The sequence below is a fragment of the Rhipicephalus sanguineus genome, chromosome 6 (assembly GCF_013339695.2).
Source record: "Rhipicephalus sanguineus isolate Rsan-2018 chromosome 6, BIME_Rsan_1.4, whole genome shotgun sequence".
In the NCBI taxonomy this organism is placed as follows: domain Eukaryota; kingdom Metazoa; phylum Arthropoda; class Arachnida; order Ixodida; family Ixodidae; genus Rhipicephalus; species Rhipicephalus sanguineus.
In genome coordinates, this window is record NC_051181.1 from 162,167,032 (window position 1) to 162,187,506 (window position 20,475).

Below are 20,475 nucleotides of genomic sequence, written 5' to 3' on the forward strand. Positions count from 1 at the left end.
TGTGAGCCAAAGTTGAAGGTGAACAAGAACAAGAGCAAGGTTTGCTTGGTTAATGAAGCCAATGGGCTACCTTGCTAAACAGGTTAACCTGTCTTTCTGTGTATACACGTAGCTACATAAAAATGCTAATTTTTATTTATTATTAAAATATTTCGGTAAAAGTTTTTTTCTCCCTACAGGTTATCATGCTATTAAACTCATAATATATCTATTCTTACTGTTACCCTATTAATAAATCTTATATAAATTTATAAAACCGTCCAATTGTTGACCATTAACCCGTAGTGGGTGTGAGCCGCAGTGACCCTAGGCGAAAAACAACTACAAATAATGCAACGAAGCAGAGAACACCGACTGTCACGCGAACGACAAAGATGCCGACCCGGAAGAGGAGGAGGAGGTTGTTCTGGAGCGGCAGAGAGTAGCGTGCCCCCTTTCCTGCCAGCTCGGCCCGTTCGCAAAAGAGAAAAAGAGGGCGCGGGCGAGGCTTTAAATATGGCCGCGTCCGCGAAAGGCAGCGGAGAACGAAGGACGGCGCTGCAGAACGACGACGACACCGGTGCCGTGGTGGTCGCGACGACTTGGCGGCGTGACAGCGACGAGTTGGCGCTGCGTGGTGAAAATCGCGGCGGCGGGCGTTTTCGGGTCGCCCGCACGCGTTGCAGCAGCGAGAGTGACGCGGTGGGCGTGACCGGCCGTGTTTGTTGAACAGTGTTGGTGACCTCGCAACAGACGCCATGCTCTCCGGAATCGCATGCCGGTGGTTAGCCCGGTCACTGTTTATGCTACTGTGTGTATTGCACTTCGCTCGGACCGTGGAACGCCGCGCTGTGTGCTACGCGCCGGGCTCAGTCTTCATGCAGCTATTCTTCGTGCAGGAGGTAAGCACCGCACCAACTCTTTGAAATCGATTAATTTAATTACGTGTGCAAATCGAGGGCTTTCTGCGTTGAAGCCAACTTGCGCTATTTCGTAAGGTTAAGAGAACCCACAGCGTTTGTAGCAGGCCCGTAGCCAGGAATTTCTTTCGGGGGAGGGGGGGGGGGGGAGGGGGCACTTGCTGAAAGCATTGACTATTTGAGAAAAACTCCTATTTTCATAATTTATTTTCGATAAAACACAATGTGTCATCAAAATTCCGAGGGGGGGGGGGGCAGACCCCTTGCCCCCCCCCCCCCCCCCCCCGGCTACGTGCCTGGTTTGTAGAGATTTAAAGGTGGGGACTTTAGCATGTTGGTACTTCAAATTAAATATACAAGAACAGCGGCGAACTACGGGGTCAAACGCAAGAAATGTCGAAATGGTTTTCTGCTAGGAGCCACTTACTGACAGGAAATTGCATGAATAAATTAGTTCTGCTTATCGCTATACACAGCGGGAATCAAGATAAAGAATAAACATCGACTAAATAGGTGACCGTCGCAAGCACTGTTAAGTACACACATTGTCATCAGCATATATCTGCTTAGGGCATCGCGTTTGCGCAAGTTAAGGCCTCGAATACCCGCCCGACAAATCAGTATTAAAAAGCGGATATGAATGCCACGTTACCGGTCATATAAGGTTAGGTTTGCTGCATAGCCGCAAACCCCCCCCCCCCCCCTTTCCCCCTCTGTATTTTAGTGCGTAGAAACGTTGTTAGCGCCAGTGGTGCCGGCTATCACGGTCAGTGGTATCATGGTAGCGCGGTCAGTGGTTCCGTACTACGGCTATGTGCAAGGGTTTTGGGGCAACTTTGACTTAATAGGGAGAGGGGGGGGGGGTGCGATGAACCTTCGCCCCCCCCCCCCCCCCTCTTCTGAAGGGGAACTCTGCGCACGCCTATGCGCAGTCCTACATTACGAACTCTCTAGCCATTATGCAGAGCGGCTTAAGAAATTCAGCTCATCTGGTTCGCTGGCGATTTAGTTCTCGATATAAAATTAGCATAGTCTCTATGTTCGACAAATCGCATGCAGCCTGTTCTTCCTTGACAGCAGACGAGCGCATCGTGCAAGCTGTGCAGCATCCCCACTAAGTGTTTGGTTCGAGAGACTACATTCGGACATAAGAATAACGCGGCATAGTCCAGGCTGCCATTCTGTTGCTCAGTGAAGAAACTGTGCTTTATATCCGCACGCTTCTTCACACAGGCAGTGTAACATGCGAATACTACAAAATGTTTGACGTTGACGTCATGTGCTTCCACTACTATCGCTATTCGAGAAACCACGGCAGCCTTATTCCTACATTTTCGCCCGTTTGATATAACTCGTCCTTATTGCGCGCGAAGTACTAAGTTTCTCCTGCGATTTCTACAGAGTTATTTAAATCCGAGTGCAATGCCATTGCGTGTTGCGTGTTTTAATTTGGATTTTGGGGAGGGGATTTTGTTTCTTAGAATTTGGGATTCCTGTCCTGGATCTTCGTTGTTTGCTCGACTAACGTTGTTTGCCATTCGAGCGACGAGTATCCGTCTAAGCACTGTTCCCATCTATGCAGAGCAAGATACGCAGTCTTACCATTGTGCACGTGTTTCAAATAAAGCTAGAAATATGCTTGCGTAGGCACAGTACTTATAACACGTGCACGGACGTCGAGCATGACTCTCGGAAGCAAAGCGTCCGCAGGTGTTGCGCATATGGGAGCAGTTGCAACAATTTCTACGCAGCCAGTTCGCTTTGGACGACCCCGGTTGCCTGTTTCCATGGGTACCGTTATAGCCCGCTTCCCCTGGCTCTCGCCGCAATCACTATAATCGCGCGCAGGCGTTCCGCGCTGCTGGCTGCGAGGCTGCACATTATCGTACACAACAAAGATAGCGTCGCAATAAAAAAAAATTCTGACATAGCTGTGCATCAACCGACACCGCTTGAATGGTTCGTACAGGACTGCAAACGTGGTCTTCTGCATCTATTTATAGTTACGTGCCCACTTTTCGATCCATACCGCCATCGGCATTCTTCTGCATTTCTGGCTTTCGTTAAGCTTTGCTAAGAAATAGCACCATCCAGATGACCACGCACCTTGCCACGGCCAAGGGGCATTGCTCGCTGCGAACAGTACTGTTCTGTGCTACCTCCTAGCTGTTTGTAACTGTACCTGGTTCCTCCTGAGTGAATGGTCCCAGCACATGTACTCGTGTCGAATGGAATATTCCATGCTTGCGGTGGCGGATTTATTTCCGCGACCGATTGTGCACTCTTCTACGTGTCTGTTATTCAATGCCCTCATATACTGAGTTCAGCACCACAGACATTCAACTAATGGTCTATAGGGTAGATATGGAACCAAGCTTCTCAAAGCAGTAGGTTTTCACTGGCATGGGGACAAACCGCGATACAGTCTCGAATTCCTTCCTTCATGATTTATGGCTCCACGTTTCTCAGATCGTAGAAACTGCTGCGCACGTAAAACATTGTAGATCGTTCATAACTTACTACTTGGTCATTTATTCTACATTTCAACAAGCAGCAAAACATTTCCCAAATCACATTATCGCCTCGGAGTTCACACGGCCGCGTACATAAGGTTGGTAAGACCTCTGCTTGCTGAGTGCCGCGCTATATGCCCTTGCCCACTGCAGTTCAGGGTGTTCTTGAAGAGGAGCGGACAACTGAAACATCAGAGGGCCGATTTCTAAGCACCAAAACACTTCACCTGTGGTGTAGCCAGGGGGTAGGGGGCACACCGGGCCCTTGCCTGCCCCCCCCCTCCCCGATTTTTTTTTTTTGCCATGGCATAGAGAGCACATGACACTCGATCACATCTGCCTGCCCGACCCCCCTCCAGATCAAAAAGGTGTCTCCCCCCCCCCCCCCCCCCTCCGCCCGAAAAATTTCTGGCTACGCCCCTGCACTTCACGGTTCCCCTGCCGACAAATGTCACTGAAAGTACTGTGCAGCTCAATTCACCCGCCGTCGTTTATAGCTTGGAGATGCAACATTGTCGGAGTTTCACATAGTTTCATCGGTTACTACTCCCAGCGAAGCTTGGCTACCTTTCGAATACTAGCAAAATGTATGGGTACATCGTGAAGGAAAGGGGCAACCGCACATATGACTGATTTCCTCTGGATGTAGAAATTTTTTCTTTCATGCCGCCAACTCCGAACACTGTAGTTTGTCACGCCCACGGTACACTATAGAGCAAGCGCTAGATGCTCTGCAATTTAACGCAACCATGGATCACGGTTGATGTGCCGAGGAAAGGCATCGCCTTCGTGCACACTCAGTTTCAGACTGATTTTGGTCTGGTTGCCATAACAGCGGTACCTTATCTACAACATGCACCCCTCCTCTGTGCACGAGCGAACTACGCCGCAGATGCGCAACCGGGTGCTCTTCAGTGACCTTCATATACACAACAGCGAGATCAGTGACGCGTTTCGCGCAGCAATTTCCGTTCGCCCGTCCCGTACGCATGCGGCACTTGCCTTTTCTTTGTTGATTCACTTAGGAAGCACTCTAAATTTACCTTTTTTTCAGAACCATGCGACTTCCTCCCGCAACTATTGGAGCCGCTTCTTTCCTTGTTTTGAAACATACCGCTCGTTTCAGTGCCGTGATGCTGCCCAATACCGTTGAACTGGTATTTTTACGCTTTGCTTCTTCTTTTAGCTTTTTGTTCTTTCAATCGGGCTGCTTCCTCATCTATTTTCACTGTGATCATGTGCACTTCGCATTAGGTTATGCGACCTGGTAAGCTAAATGCATAATATATGCTTAGAATTGTATACGTCTCTGCCAAATGGCGTGGGAAGGAGGGTAGGCAAGGGCAGGGGGCTTCAGCAGGCGGGTGTTAAACTTTCTGCCTGTTACTCTATAGCACACGACAGTAGAGCCAGAAATTGGAAGGGGGGTGGAGTCGTTGAACTTAGTCTCTCTATCTTACAGGGAACAGGGACCTTAGAACCCCTTCGCACCTTCGCTATCCAAAAGAACACAACCGGGGCAACATTCCTATCGCTACGCTTCTTTCTCGAGTGGTTGTTGCAGCCAAACACGGCACTGTTCACCATGGCGCAGCAGCTGCATTTACGTACAAACACGGCACGTATTATCTACGTACTCGATGATGCACTCGTTCGAAGAATTTCCGCGTAACAAACACTAAGTACTGCTGGGCGTGAATGCCGTACGACAGTTTCGACGATATAGATTTTCAATACTTCACCAACGATGCACAACTAAGCATGAACGACGCGACCTGCAAAATGGCGCGGCGGCCCGGCGATGCTGTCGCCACCTCGCGGATCGAGGCTCGGTGCATACCCCCTATACTTGATTATATTTAGGTACGATCTGAAAACTTCTGCGTCGTTAGTTCAGCTCGCCCTTCGATTTCCCAGATGACGCCCTTCCCGCGGAAAAACCATCCTTTAAACGCAAGTGTTCTCATTCATACTTTGTCTCCACACCGTTTTGTTATCACTGACATATACAGCTTTCGCGAAAGCCTGCTACGAGATATATTCCAGAGCATGGCGTTCTCATTACAAGCTCCTTGCAACCGTTTTCTCTTCTCCCGCACTCCTTCGCTGTGGCGGGGCCCCCAGTGCGGCATACGCGCTATTCATTGTCAATTCAAGCCGTGTCGCCGTGCACACCCCTGTCATCGGCGCGTGCTACGAATTAACCGCGTGAGGCATCGCCGTGCGGCACACGGACGCGAATGTTAGTCTCCCCATTGCTGTCTTAAAAAATGCGTTTCTTCCAGCTAGTCTTGGACTAAAGTGACGCTTGTGTGCATGTGGCGTGGCCTTTTAAATTTTATTGTGTAGGCTCTCACATTGCCAGGAGGAAATCTTTTGTGCGGCTGACAACGAACAGTGTTACACATCCAAAACACGATCGTGACTTGCTGACAAAGTTCAAGCAGAATGCTTCATTTCTTAACGAGGCGGAAACGGGTATGGTTGATCCTGCACTATAGCGTCCACAGGCTCGATCGTTCTTTTCAAGTGCGAAATAGTTTCACTATTAACATATATGACATGCGTTGTTGTTTCTCACGTTCTTATTTCTTTATACAGCTTAACTTGATATTCGTTCAACTAATCCCTACAGATGATCACGCTGCAGGGCCACAGAACTCATTTCCCACATGGTTCTACTTTTCAGGACTCATTCTATACCAGTTATCATACCCGTTCTACATCCAGGACATTATGCCAGTGTGTCATGTACACAGGGTGTTTATTTTTAGACAATACAGATTTTTAATAAAAATTCTATAACAGTAAGGCTCCTTTCGTTTTCGCACACGAACTCCACTTCGAGGCGCGCACAAAGTGCGACAGTTCTGCTACGTCAGACCGGAACTAACCGTCCCATGGCAGTGACTAAATTTGAATGACGGCGCGCCGCGACGTATGTTTTCATGAAAAGCTGCAAGTCATCTGCAAGTGCCCGCGCATCGCCTTACTTATGCGCGTAAGGTCTGGGGCTTATCTGTTTCTTTCGAACTGTGCACAATTAATGAAACCACAACATCAACCTTTTCTTTGTTTGGGAAGCATACAACTCAGGGGCGGCCACTGCGGCGCTTCTTGTTGCAGACAGGCGAAAAAGTTTTTTACGCATCTTTATAGTTTAAGGAAGAAACAGCTAGACTCTACCCATCGCACGCAAACATTAAGCTGTGTACTAATGTATTTCAGAATGCTTGCTTGGCACTGTGTGTGTGATGTGACATGTGTCTATCCTTCTCTCTCTCTTTTACTCCTGTATTCCCCCTCCCAATGTGTAGGGTAGCAAACTGGACGCATAGTCTAGTTCACCTCCCTGTCTTTCCTACATTCCTTCTTTTTTTTCTATTCTGGTGCGCCTTCATTCAAATTTCGTCACGTCCCTGTCACGTGTCATTCCGGTGTTCCGCCGTGCTTTATGCGCGCCGGGCGCGATCAGTTTCGGTATCGCTCTTGAAATTCGATTATCAATATCTGGAACTAGGGCAACTTTCGCGATTTCTAAAAAAAGGCATGCCATAAATTGGCACGCACTACAACTTTGTAATATAAACACCGGCCCTCAAGTCAATAAATAAAAAGTTAATTAACAAGTTTTTGTTAATTAGTCGCAACGTGCCATTTTAACTGCGGCAAAGTATTTCCGCCTCGACGTGGAGTTCGTGTGCGAAAACGGCAACAGGCTTACTGTCATAGGATTTTTATAAAAAATCTGTATTGTCTAAAAAAACACCCTATATATATATATATATATATATATATATATATATATATATATTACACACACACGGCGCTCTTCTGCCCTGTTAGTGGAACATCATGAAAACCTTTTATTTTTCTGTCGATTGTTTACTCGTTATTTTACGCATCGGCACGCATTCGCAAAGATTTTTCACGTTATATTATCTGCAATTCAATACCGCACTTTTGCGAATAAAGATGTTGTGGTAGCGAACGTCGTGACCCGCCACGGTGGTCTAGTGGCTATGGTGCTCGACTGCTGACCCGAAGGTCGCGGGATGGAGTCCCGGCCGCATTTTCGATGGAGGCGAGAATGCTTGAGAACCGTGCACTTCGATTTAGGTGCACGTTAAAGAACCCCAGATAGTCGAAATTTCGGGAGCCCTGGTTGCAATTTTTGGAGCCCTCCACTACGGCGTCCCTCATCATATCGTGGTTTTGGGACTTTAGACTCTAACAATTAACGCCCTGTGCCACTGTAGCAAATGCCGAATAAACGACTTCGCTGATTCGTGCCTGCTCTCGAACCAACCACGCGATAACGAATTCGAACTTTGTCATGGGGCGCTAAGTCTTTTCAAGCCACTACATGAGGTAGATGCAATGAGTGCTGCCATGCGCCCACACCGGACAGTCCGCTGCTATTCAGCGCTCGGTTCCCGAGCGCCGCATTTGCCCGGGCGCTTGCCTTACAAATTGCCCCTTTTCCACCGGCATTCCCGCGATCTGTGTCGATGCCGAGCGTCCGTCGTCTTGCCAACCAGGACTCGTGTATACACACCTGCATGTATGCGTCCACTGAGCAAGCTTTTGTTACCTCCTTTCCTACCTTCGTTTCAGTGCGTCGAGACGTGGCCGGCTATATCGAGCTCGCGCAGGCAGCGGCACGGACACGCAGCCGGATGAGGTATAAACGAATGTGTCGACATGAGTGGCCGGGCGTTTACTAGTCCTTCACTGGCGTTGCTAATGTTCTGCTGGCGCATTTTGAGGTCGTTGAAAAGTATCACTTCTTCGAATTCGAGAGACTGTCATGTACCGCTAATTGTTAATTGCACATTGCCATGTTCTGCTCATAGCATTCCATGACCTCAAAGCAAAATTAAGTAGGGCTTGATCATGCATAATTGTGGTGCCATGAGCACTTTAAGTATGGCCGCAGACACACTGTCGATGAAAATTCATTCACTAAACTGTAATTGATTTCTCATCCTTATTTATCTATAGCAGTTTGAGTAAGGCCGCGGGGTCGGAAATCGGCGGGTTTGCCGGCCTTCGTAGACGACTCAAGACGGCCACCGTATATCAAGGGGCTGACGTCACGCAGCGCAGTTGGCGCCCCTCGATAACCTTTGTGCAGCGAATGAATAAGCTTGATTGCTATATTTATTTCGCTCCAGTTGCCCATTACGTCTGATTTCCTCAGTTCCCGATTCAGCACCTGCTGGTATTAGCGAAAATTCCCATTTTTTTACATCCCTTCTCTCAATTAAACATGTGCACCTGTCACTTCACACGTCCTGCTCTCAGATGGTGTTCATACTCCACCAGATGTACCAACACGGCGAGATTGAAGCCAAAGCCCATGCACCTTCGTCCAACCACGGTCTCTTCGCGTTCAACAGGATGAAGCCGTGGTGACGGGAAAAAAAAGCAAGCGTATCACGTGTTCATTTGTGTGGGCGCTCAGTGTATTCTCATTCTAATTACCGGAACGTGCGGCCAACCACTCCAATGTGCTGACTCATGATGCAGTTTTTCACCGAGTGTCTTGATCTCTTGTGTCCGTGTTTGTACACCCACTTTCTTTTATCATGCAGCTGTAGCTCAATTGGTAGGGCATCAGACACGTTGCCCGAAGGTTGTAGGTTCGGTCCCAACCGGCGGGTTTTAGATGTTTTAGATGCGAAGAATCTCTTGTTCGAGGATATGTCCCGCGGCGTTGGCCTGGTAGTTCGCACTACGCATGCGCAACTCTCCCCCTTCCCTCTCTCCAACAGCTGCGCGTTACTCTCTCCACTTCTCTACCAGCACCTGCTTGCGCTTCTCCTGCGTTCTCTCTTCTGCTCTCGCGGCGCATGCGCTACTCTCCTCCTCTAGTCTCCTCTCCTTCAAGTGGTAGAGCGCTGCGCGCGTTCAGTCCAGCGCTTGCTTCGGTTGACTCCTCTGAAATGCGGGCTCGACATGCCGAAATTCTCCCCTGCGCAGCGCCGCGATGAGCGCCAGCACTGCCCCTTCTCGTGCGCCTGTCGACCGCGTTGCCAGCTCGCCCTGTGAGAATTAACGGCCAGGCTAGAGGGAAACGGCGACGCGCGTGGTGTTCCTCTTCGCGTTCCACGACGCGAGGTCTGTAGCATGCCCAACGAACGCCAACGGAACGCGATCGTGCAAGTGCTCCGGCTTCGCATCGCCTCATGGTCCCCTTTAGCGGGAGATGGTGTAATTTTTCGTGCACTTTCATTCCTATAGACCCTTTCGCAGTTTACAAAGCTGCTGGACGACTTCCGGTTTTGTGCGCCGGAGTAGCCGAGTAGCGTTGGCGAGGAACAAAAGCCTTAGCGAGTAACCGGCACATTTTCAACACTTTTCTCCTTGTGTCTGGCCAAATATTTTGTATATTTTTCTAAGCTGCACACACAACATTATAAGAGTTAGTCCTTCACTTTCAGGCGCCTTCTTTTTACCTTAAAACGGAAAAATAGTCTTTCCTTACTCTGGCACAACTTCAAAAGCATGCTTTCTGCTTCCGCGTTAGAGAGTGATAATTGAAGTGACCGGAAGTTTCTTGGGTGCAACACCTGCTGCTGCTATCGCAATCTTGAAACCGACCGAAAAGGCGAATACATTTGTCATTTCTACACTATAGTTAGACTACAAATAATGTTTCCCTTCCTTGGCTTCACTGTCTCTTGGTTTCCTGAAGACGACGCTTAAAGGGACACTAAAGGCGAATATTAGGTCGTTGATTGTTGAAATAGCGGTCCATAAACCTCGTAGTGCTACTTTTGTGCCAAGGAAGTGCTTATTTTAGAATAAGATCACGTTTTAGTGGTCCACATCGCGTTAGCGCACTTCAAATCACCCGCCTGAAAGTGGTCTTTCCCACGTCACTGTTGTCGTGCCAAACGTTGCCCGCCTTTACTGCGCGGCGGCGTGCACTGGCGGCGTGCACCATTCGGGCATCCGGCAAGATCACATGCATGAGGCATTTTGTCCAACTTTCTGTAAGAGCGACTTTCCCGAGCGTGCAAAACACACGCAGCAGTACACGATACCGAAACTACCACTGAGACGCGACCGGGTGAGCGAAGCAGGGCGCCGGGCGAAGCGCAGTTCGGCGAAAACGGAACTTTTGAACCACGCGCGCCGTTCCCCATGGCAACACCAAAGAGGTTCTTTTTTTCCATGAATCAAGCAGAAACGAACAAGCATTTTATTGAGTCGCTTGATGCACGGAAGATTCATTTTTTTTGTTGTTGCAGCTAGTTTGATTACTAGTGATCAATTGTAGCCGGACTCTCTCACGTCATCAGGATCCCTTCCAAAATGTCCCGCTCGTGGCGCTCATCGTGATACATTTACCTTAATTTCTCGGTAAGTAGGGCACTGCTGTTGATAATATTGCCGTTTTAGACGTTGTCATGCATTGAACTTTCGCTGACATAAATTGTTATTTGCCTCTACAGTGTCCCTTTAAGTATTACCGAAATAAAGATGTTTATTCTCTCTCTCTCTCCTTAGGTTGCTTCTAACAAAGAAACGAGCCCTTCATTCATCCCCCTTGCTTCGCTCAGCCCTTAGCACCAATTATACTATCAAAGAAAACAAGACATTTATCAAACCGTTGCGCACTCTTGTTTTTTGTTTCACCTCTTTAACAAATAGGGTCCTACATTAACTGTAAACTATACTTCAATCTTTATGAACGCGTCCGTGAAAAATGTCGATTCATCGACGAACAAACCTTCATCGATATGCGGGGAATGATTCACCGGGGAATGATTACTCGTTATAAAAAAAAATTAAGCGACCGTCCCTGCAACTTCCTCGTCGACCGTAGCGGCTCCAGATTAAGAAGTTACGGCACTGAAGCTTCTCGGAAACTCTTCGTACTGGGGGAACGCGGCTAAAATGTACCGGGCAACGCTGTACGGCATTTTCAAGCGTAAGCATAGAAGACTTTATGTGCGACTGCGAGGATGCCCCCAGCGATGACACTGCCAGCCCCGACAACGAACCTTGCGGCGACGGCAAAAGTTTCGACAAATATCGCCTGATGGGATGCTACGTTGTCTTACGGTAAACACTCTCTCCACAGGGAGAGAGAGAGAGAAAAGAAACTACTTTTCGAGAACCTTCCAGGTCCGTTGCTCACATAAACAAAAGGAAACCTTTCAGCGCGTAATCAAAACTTTAAATGGGTCCTGGCGAGTGACCTCTAACGTTACCATGTAGAAATACTTTTTTTTATTATTGCTCTGAATAAAACTAGCCGCAACTTCAAAATCAGGCTGCATGATTCGTCTCCAGTAACTACAACCCCTTTCAAAGTGTCGCTGAATTAAAGGCATTGCTGGGCTGGGAAACGTTAAGAAGAAAAAAACTTGACTTAAACTTCATCGTATCTTTTATAATCAAACAGGCAGTGACAGCCGCACCTACTTGTCAGCCATCCTATGTTTCGACTAGGCACGACCACTCCGAAATAGTACGCGCATACAATTGCAATACAAACCATTTTTCCAAATCTTTTTTTTTCCTCGCAAACATTACGAGACTGGAACATGCTACCGGAAGACTGTTTCTGTATCTGATAATCATGATTTTTATTCCCGATTGTGTTTAGAATAATGTATAATGGTCCTAATTTTGTTTGAGCTTTTTATTATCTTTGAAAATGTTGACCTACCGTCTTTTTCACCTTCTTTACCTTGATGGTAACCTTGTCCTGTATATTTTTTATCATTGTAAAACGTGTAACACATGGTACTAAAACTGTCTCCCCTGCGTTAATGTCTACGAGGCAACACAGGTATTCTGTAAATAAATAACCGAGTTCCAAGCCACGACTTCGTACAATTCTGCAGACCAGCACAGCCAGTGAAACAGAGGCGGGTGTCACAGTCCTGTACATCAATCTCTCTCTCGTTACGCTGTTAACAACACTTATAACGGTGATCGAGGCAAAGGCGGTCTGTATAGCACGCCATGCGCAATGAGAAATCGGTGATTTCCGACGTATTTTGTTATTTGAGCAACGAAAAGTGCGCTGTTCGAACTACGGCGTCTTGCTGAACATCCTTCAGTAAAGGTCATTGAACAGTACTGCTCGCAATGAATTCCTTCCTATACTTCTGCTGCTTAATGAGCTCTAAAGAAAAACGTCTCTGGAAGCGAATATAAGACGGCCACGCGTCTTCCCGCGATAGCCTCGAACTATAGCGTTGTAAACCGAGGCCAACACAAATTGCGACGTCAAGCCTGTCGGTACATTCTGAAACCCGCGACCGCCATCATTACCTCATAAACTTGTGTTATTTTCTTGAAGTTACCGTTCTGAGATTACAAAAACGGCAGAGGCGATATGTCGTTCTTGCCGTCTTTAACCCAACGCTTCCTCTTGACTTGAGAAAGTCGATGGGAGCGGCGTCTCTAGGCAGAAAAAGCCACTGCGTATCAGCGATAATCTGCAGCAATTATCGGGAAGCGTGGAGTCATTTTCAATCGAGGAGCGGCGCTGTGCTCAACTCAGTCGAGTGAAGGCCGAACTTCGAGTCGAGGCTTGTTTGAGAATATGGGGTTTTATATCATTTCGCGCGCGCGTAGCTACTTCACGATTTCCCCCCCAACTAAAAGAAAACGCGTCAGAAGCGACTGATTTGCTCAACATGCTGTGACCCTTTGTGCGCTGCCTATTTCACTCACCTCCACACTTTGGTGCTGATGACGGCAAATGACTGGCTGAAGTCCCGAAGCAAGCGGATGGTCGGACAACAGACACACGGGGAACTCTGCGCCGCGTGTGCAACGCTCTCTCTATTAAAACGGCAGGAAGTGGAAGATGGAAGCTTGCGATGAAAAAATCCGCAAACAAACTCCAGCCTTGAAGAAGACAAGTCCACTTGTCGAAACGTCGGCTCGAGCACCTACCCACTGTAAGGATTTTTTCATCGTTCTCTCTATTAATACTTCGTCCAAACTTCGCTCTGGTTGACGTCTCAAAGATGGCACCGACAGAAGGAAAAACGTTCGCCCCGTCGCCACTTCATCCGCTTACAAGCTGCACCACACATCATTTGTCGGGGCCATCGCCGATGAATGAAGCTTAATCTAGCAATCCAGAATATGCGCTCGGAGCCACGAACTGCAGCGCGACGGTGACACGCAAAGTGGCGTGCGCTGCTTCTCAAATGGCCTGCGACGGGGGTGAGCGTCGCACGCTAAGCACGAGTTCAAGTTAACGCTTGCTCAGATCTGCGACAGTGGAAAACCAGATAGGCTCCGTCCTCTTTCAACATCCCGCATCGTCGAAGTGTGTCGTGTGACGATTTGTCCAAGTCATGTGCAAGTTAGCTGGTTATCGTTGCATGCACTGATGCCGATCAAAGGTGCTGTCGCGAAGCGGTGCCCTTTCCAATGAATTTCGTGCTTTTCGCGCTTAGCCAGTGGTCAGAGCGACCGTCCATCCACATTATCAGCCGGCTGCCAGTGGTGATGGTAAGACTAGGATGGAATAAGGCATCGCTCCGCGACAGCACCGCAAGAGCTGCTTCACTAGCGGGCTAGCGAACATCTTTGAGAATTCGGGACTGCCGTTATGCGTCCAATGCTCAATCCTTTTGCAACGCTTGTCCCCACTGCCCTGCTTTTCCTGTAATTAAATTCTTTTCTTGATTTGTCTGATATTCAAACTTCGTTCCTTGCAGAGCGTTGAACACTCTGTCGTGATCACGGGCGAAATAACCGGCCTCCAGCCAGGAGCCCATGGTCTTCACGTGCACGCTTACGGAGACCTCACCAACGGTGCGTTAACTGGTCTGCTTGTTTCAGTCTATACAGTGCTTTTTACTAGCGTAAGTAGCAACGAACACCTTCGCCGTCAAAGTATTAGTGCGCCACGTATAAAATCAAACACGCTCACCTTTGTCAACCAATCATGTTCGACCAGCATTTAACAAGCCTCTGCACACAGGCAGCTATTATAACGTTTCCGGTTACGGCGGCCGCATTTGGATAGGGAAGATGTGGAAGGGCATCAGTGCACTTAAATTTATATGCACGCCCAATAACGGAAGTTAATCCAACGTTTCCCACTACGGCGTGCCTCATCGTATCTTAGTTTTTGCACGTAAGACCCGAGCATATAAATAATATTGAGACTTCATATGCTAACACACCGCTTATATTCCCTGAAGTCCTAAACACCCCCTCCCTGCACTTTGATGCCATAAATTGCGGGATAGCCCATTGCTTACCTGTCAACAGCACTTGAAAAAAAGAAAAAAAAAACGCGATGCATCTTTGGGTCTTCGCTGTCCCAACACAGCCTTTGCGAACTAGTAGAGCATCCGCCGCTGCTGTGGAAGGTAGGGAATTGCTGCCGCCGGGTATCTACTGGTGAAATAGGGACAAGCGCACTTCCGGCCTGGTGCTCGGCAGAACGAAGTACATAATCACTTGAAAGGGCACCCACCCCGTGTGAAATTGGCGGCATGGGACCGCCAGACCTAAAAATGTCACCTTTTTTTTTTTCAATAAGAAAAACTGGCTAACTCTTTAATTGACTTTGGGGCAGTTATTTATGTTGGGAAGGTCTGGTCGGCGACAGGTTATGGCATACCGCCCCCCCCCCCCCACTTTTTTTTAGAAAACACAAAAGTTGCACGTAATTTCCGATATTCATCACCGGATTTTAATGGCGATATATAGAAACTGACTGCGCAGGAAGCGCGGGCTATCTGTTACGTCAGACCGGAACTTCCCGTGACGAGGAAGTGACTAAACCTGACAGTAGAGCAAAGCCAGCTCAGTGGCGCTGTGTATTCCTTACAGGCTGCAATTCCACGAAAGGCCACTTCAATCCTATGCACAAAGACCATGGTGCTCCGGAAGACCGCGAGCGGTGAGATTTCATTACAGCGTATTGTCGTGTCTACTGCCCGCATAGCTTGGATGGTTGGTTGATTTAAGCACGATGACATTACATTGTACGCGCACTTCCTGTAACATCCATGGCACGTAAACCTTGACCTTCAGAAATGAATCTCCTTCACGGCATTGCAAGACCGAGGAAAGAAAGACACGCATTCTAGATGAGAGGGTTTCGACACTGCTTTTATTTTCCACATAAATGCTCTTCAAGGGACCGTCTGCCGTGTTTTTTACGGAACACATTTCCGTAGCGTCCACTCTTTGAAGTTCCCGATGCCACGAAGCCAGCACAAGCGGGTTGCATAGTTGACGATAACTTCGTCCAGGTCTGCGACTTGAGCCCGGGACCAACGACTTCTCAGGGTGGCGGGCGCAGGGTTCTCCATTAGAGGGGGGGGGGGGGTCAAGTCAAGCTCTGCCTTTAGTTATACTGTATATGCTACCCAAAGGTAGCATATACAGTAACTCTAGCTCTGCCGTTATTCCCCGGCTTTCCACGGAAATTTCCAATACTAGTATCGACAATGGATGGTGCACAACCGCATTCCAAACGGTGCTTTGCCAGATTAGTTAATTTATTAAATGCGAAGCATTTCTTAGCGAACCTCAGGCACTTTGGCCGTATCTATCTATCTATCTATCTATCTATCTATCTATCTATCTAGCCGCCTACGTCTGGGCGCTCTCCTGTTCGTCTCCAGAACTTGTAATATACCTAAATTGGCACAGCAGGGGATCAGTGTATGACGAACACGATTCACTGGTCATGACATGAATAACGCAAAATACCTGTCGCGTACGTCATGAAACCTTTTCTCTCAGTCACGTGTGGCACATACCCGCATACTAAAGTTCATGTTATGCGGGTATGTGCCACAGGTGATACAGAGTCTCAACCAACACAGTAACCGCGAAGACAAACACATTGACACGCAAGGAAAGTGATAATTATTGTCAGGGCTATATGCCCAAAACCATGATATGATTATGAGAGACGCTTTAGTGATGGGCTCCGGAAATTTTGACCATCTGGTATTCTGTAACGTGTACCGAGTTCGCACAGTACACGGGCATCTAGCATTTTGCCTCCACCGAAATACTACCGGCCACGGCCGGGATCGAACCCGCGACCTTCGAGGCTGCAGCCACGCACCGTAACCGCTACACCACCGCGGCTTACGCAAGGAAAGCGAGGAAGCTGAAGGCAGAACACCCCTGGAAGACCGGTCCAGCTGCTGGTGCTCACTGATCATGGTGATGACGACCTTGTTCAAGAACCGTCAGGAACCCCTTTCACACATGCACACGGGTTCGTGAAACGAGCGTGCGTTCTACGTCATAACGCAGAAGTATAACTAGCAAAACTTTGGTTTGGGCGAACTGGTTCATCGTCGAACTTGTTTGGGACTGCGCTAAGGAACACACGGACAGTATCCAGTATCGAAGCATATAAGCACTACATATCAGCTTACCGCGTCTGGTGTTGGTAACACCCATTCTGCTGTTGTCATCGTTACGCAACTGCATGTAAACAACTGGTTATGTAATACATATGCGACTCTTCAACATATGAGTGTGCGTATCCCACTTCCACATTTCTCTAGCATCATTCCGTAACGTTTCGCTCAATGTGAAAAAAATTACAGCATATCCACGGATGAATGATGAAGAGCTTGAGCGAAGCTCCTAAAGCAATCATGGTCTCGGGATCGGCTTCTCGTTGAGCCCGTTTCGCAGCGGCGTCCTTGGCGCGCACCGTCTCGGAATCCGCCTGGCTGCCGCCAAGCGAGCGCCCGCCGCTGCGCATCGTTCATGCTCCACCAACGATCCAACACGTACGGCGACGATCCAGGAGAATGAGAGAGGCGCTCGCTTCCCGCGCATCCCCGTGCAGCCCGCGCAGCAGCCAATCGGAGAGCAGCGGCACTTCTAGCGCCATCTAGTGTCGATTCACACAAGAGCCATATTGTGTACAGCGCCATCTAGAATGTCGTCCCTGAACTGCAGTATGCATGTACTTCTATGAGACAGCGCCATGTGCCGTTTGCGCCGCCGTTTACGCCGGACAGAGATACTGCCATTTACGCCGGACAACGGAGACGTGACAAGGTTAGACTAAGAGGAGCTACGCACCTAAAATTACGCCACAGTCACCATCCCGCGCATGCTTCGCATAACATCGATTCCCACGGTACGTGGGACCTGCCGAATTTTTTGTTAATGAAATAATTTTTGCGCTGTTTTGTACCATGGATTTTATCAACCAGCTCGTCCAGTCTGCCGTCCTTGTTCAGCGTGAAATGTGCTGTTTTTTTTCTTTATTGTTGTGAATTGCCCTTCCCATCTGAAGTGCACTTTGTACGCGGAGGGTAACAAACAGATAAGTAAACAAGTGTTACGTTTACACACCGACAGTGTTGTCGTGCCATCCGCGGGGAGCTTAGAGGCACTGCCTTGCACACAATAGCAACACGATTTGTTTATACTTACTGCTGCAATTATGTCGATCTTTCAGAGTTATTACCGTTGGCGTGGTGCTAGGATGAGTGCTGTGTAATCCTGTAGTGGATAGTGCTGTATAGTGCTAGCACACAAAGTGCTAGGATGAGCGATCTTGCCACGCACCCAAGGTTGAAGGTACAGCCAGGGTGGTGGCTGGCGACCTAGCATCTCCCCTAGATTGAGCACGTACGCGAAGTAACACGTAAAAAGCTAGGCGAGCCGAGATGAGTTTCATGTGAACCTAGTGTTTCAGAACGCATAATCTTGTTTCGAAGACGCACTGAAGCTGTTAGCGGCACCACGAAGACAGATAGGCGACACGTCCGCTAAAATCTTCGGATTAGTTCCTTCGTTTCGCCTCTTGCGTCAGGAGGCGGAGGAGATAGGACAATTCAAAAATAATTGGAGCGCAAACACACTGCACAATCACGCACCCCCACGTACGGGCACCAAACACTTACAGCGCTCAGGGCTGATACAAGGGTGCGACTGCGAGGCTGGAATTTTAGTTGAGCCCCTCGCTGAACGCGAAGACAAGGACCCAAAATGGAGTTAATGTTGCAGCTTCACCTGTGCGCGAGTGGCACCATGCTTGTTAATTTACGACGCGAATGTCTGACACGCAAACACGGTCAATACACCAACAGGTATTTCACATCGTGCAGTTGTCTAATACTTCACTATCTTCTCTCCACCACCGCTTACCAAAGGACATTCCAAGCGGTAGGCTGTGCCTTTAAAAGTTGTCTCGTATGTATGTACCTACATGCACGCACATGCATCTATTGTGTAATCTCGGACCTCCCTCCCCGAAGTAAAATGTTGGTTGCAGCGCTGAATACGGGCTGTATACAGCATATCTCGGCACTAATACTTGTCTTCGCACAATGCCTTTCCCCCTTTGTCGGCAGGCACGTCGGTGACTTGGGCAACATCAAGGCCGAGGCTGATGGCAAGGCCCGCGTGTACATCACGGACAGCATGATCTCCCTCGTTGGCCACCACAACATAATCGGCCGCGCCATGGTGGTGAGCATACTGCACTCCATTCTGCCTGTTCGCAAAGCGCACGAACTTGACAGCATGTTGGAAATCGGTAGAGATAAATATTTTTTGTCAAACTCAATTATCGTTAATTTCGCAATCATAGGTTCGTTACTACAAAAGAAAATGGCGGTTTTTGTTTCGCGCCGGAACTTTTCCACTTATAGGTTAGTGCGACGTGAAAAATTTTCTTTTGTTCGCGATTTTTTTTTTTTTTGTCGGCATTGGCTCGCTAACATTGCTTGGAATTTGCTGTGCTACGCTGCTGGCTTTCTCATGACTCAATACAGTTCACGATAATGAACAGCGTATGGACCCACTAGATACATCGAAATCTTAAACGCCATGGCGAGTTGATGCGGGAACCTCCAGATGTCGCCGCCTTTCATGCCTTTTTTGCTTTTGCGATTTCGGGAGGGTACTAATACGAGGAAAATCATTTTCTCTATAGCGTCATCTGGGCCACAACATAGCTAAAATCTGCACTTTACATTTGAACTACATTTGCATCGCCGAATGTGCAAGGGCATTGGAGGTGTTACTTCAACACACTGAATTCCATCGCTCCGTGAAGAAGCGGGCCAAGCTTCAGCGCTATCTACTATAATTTACTGAACAGCTTGCAGAGGACATGCACCTTTTATAGACCCACACATTCTGTGGATAACTGCGTCTACTAACGCACGCGATGTTTTTAGTGCTTGTGGCACTTGTTGCATATTCTTTCTCGCAACATCACGCTTGCTTGGGGGGTCATACACAGCCACCACCCGCCCTACTTACAGAGTGCACGTTTGCAGGCGTTTCAAACGTACTTCATCGCAGGTGCACGCCAACCCCGACGACCTGGGAAAAGGCGGCACAAACGAAAGCAAAACGTCTGGCAGCGCCGGTCCCCGCTTGGCATGCTGCGTCATCGGCTTTGTTTCCGGCTCTGGGTGGACGAGTCCCGACTTGCGCCTTCTGTTCACCACATTTGCCTTTCTCATCGTCGTATTCTCTAGACGCGGCGTGTGAAGCTGCTTGCGTTCTTTCATGTGTGTGTGTACATAGCCTTTTCTTTGTTTACCGCTTGTTAAATAAAGCCGGTTTAGGTATTTGTTGTAACACTGTCTTCCATGTTCATTCACAAGGCCGCTGCTTCCTCAGTCTTCGCACCACTAGTGCTTAGCTGCCCCAGTTTTTATTTTGACATTCATCGTGATTATTAACTCTCTTGGGCCAAACCGTTTTAGATAGACATTTTCTTTCGTCGTTACAGTAGTGCCACCAATGGCTACTCTTGCGTTTTGTTTGTGTAACATAACTGCGATGACTGACAATAAAAGCATATGGTTTGAGGTGATACATTCTTGTAGTTAACTTTCGAAAATGCCGACATTGCTCCACAGAGACAATGTAGTTATTCAGGTCGTTGAGCATTCAAAACACAGGGTCCTTATTTCAACCTTATTTTTCGTTACTGGTTTCAGTCCTCACCTACATGTCTCTTAACATGCGTGAAAAACACAGCTGCATTTCCTTTGACGTTACTGAAGTGCTCATTTGGCACTGCGCGTCTACCCTCATATGCCGAACTATAGTCGGAT

The 20,475-nt window shown here is 48.3% G+C and overlaps 1 protein-coding gene across 1 annotated transcript; it reads left to right on the forward strand.

Annotated features, from left to right (window-relative positions):
• Window positions 1–512: 512 nt before the first annotated feature.
• LOC119396946 (superoxide dismutase [Cu-Zn]) lies at window positions 513–19,993 on the forward strand. The gene is made up of 5 exons (XM_037664334.2): window positions 513–881; window positions 14,116–14,212; window positions 15,242–15,311; window positions 18,754–18,871; window positions 19,712–19,993. The coding sequence occupies exons 1-5, from the start codon at window positions 738–740 to the stop codon at window positions 19,901–19,903; spliced, it is 621 nt and encodes a 206-aa protein (XP_037520262.1). The 5' UTR covers window positions 513–737; the 3' UTR covers window positions 19,904–19,993.
• The last annotated feature ends 482 nt before the right edge of the window (window positions 19,994–20,475 follow it).

What these genes read in the sequence shown, in the direction of transcription:
- LOC119396946 (XM_037664334.2), top strand. Translation starts at nt 738, where the DNA reads ATGCTCTCCGGAATCGCATGCCGGTGGTTAGCCCGGTCACTGTTTATG. An exon ending in AGCTATTCTTCGTGCAGGAG is followed by an intron (nt 882 to 14,115) that starts GTAAGCACCGCA and finishes CGTTCCTTGCAG; the next exon opens with AGCGTTGAACACTCTGTCGT. An exon ending in TAATCGGCCGCGCCATGGTG is followed by an intron (nt 18,872 to 19,711) that starts GTGAGCATACTG and finishes ACTTCATCGCAG; the next exon opens with GTGCACGCCAACCCCGACGA.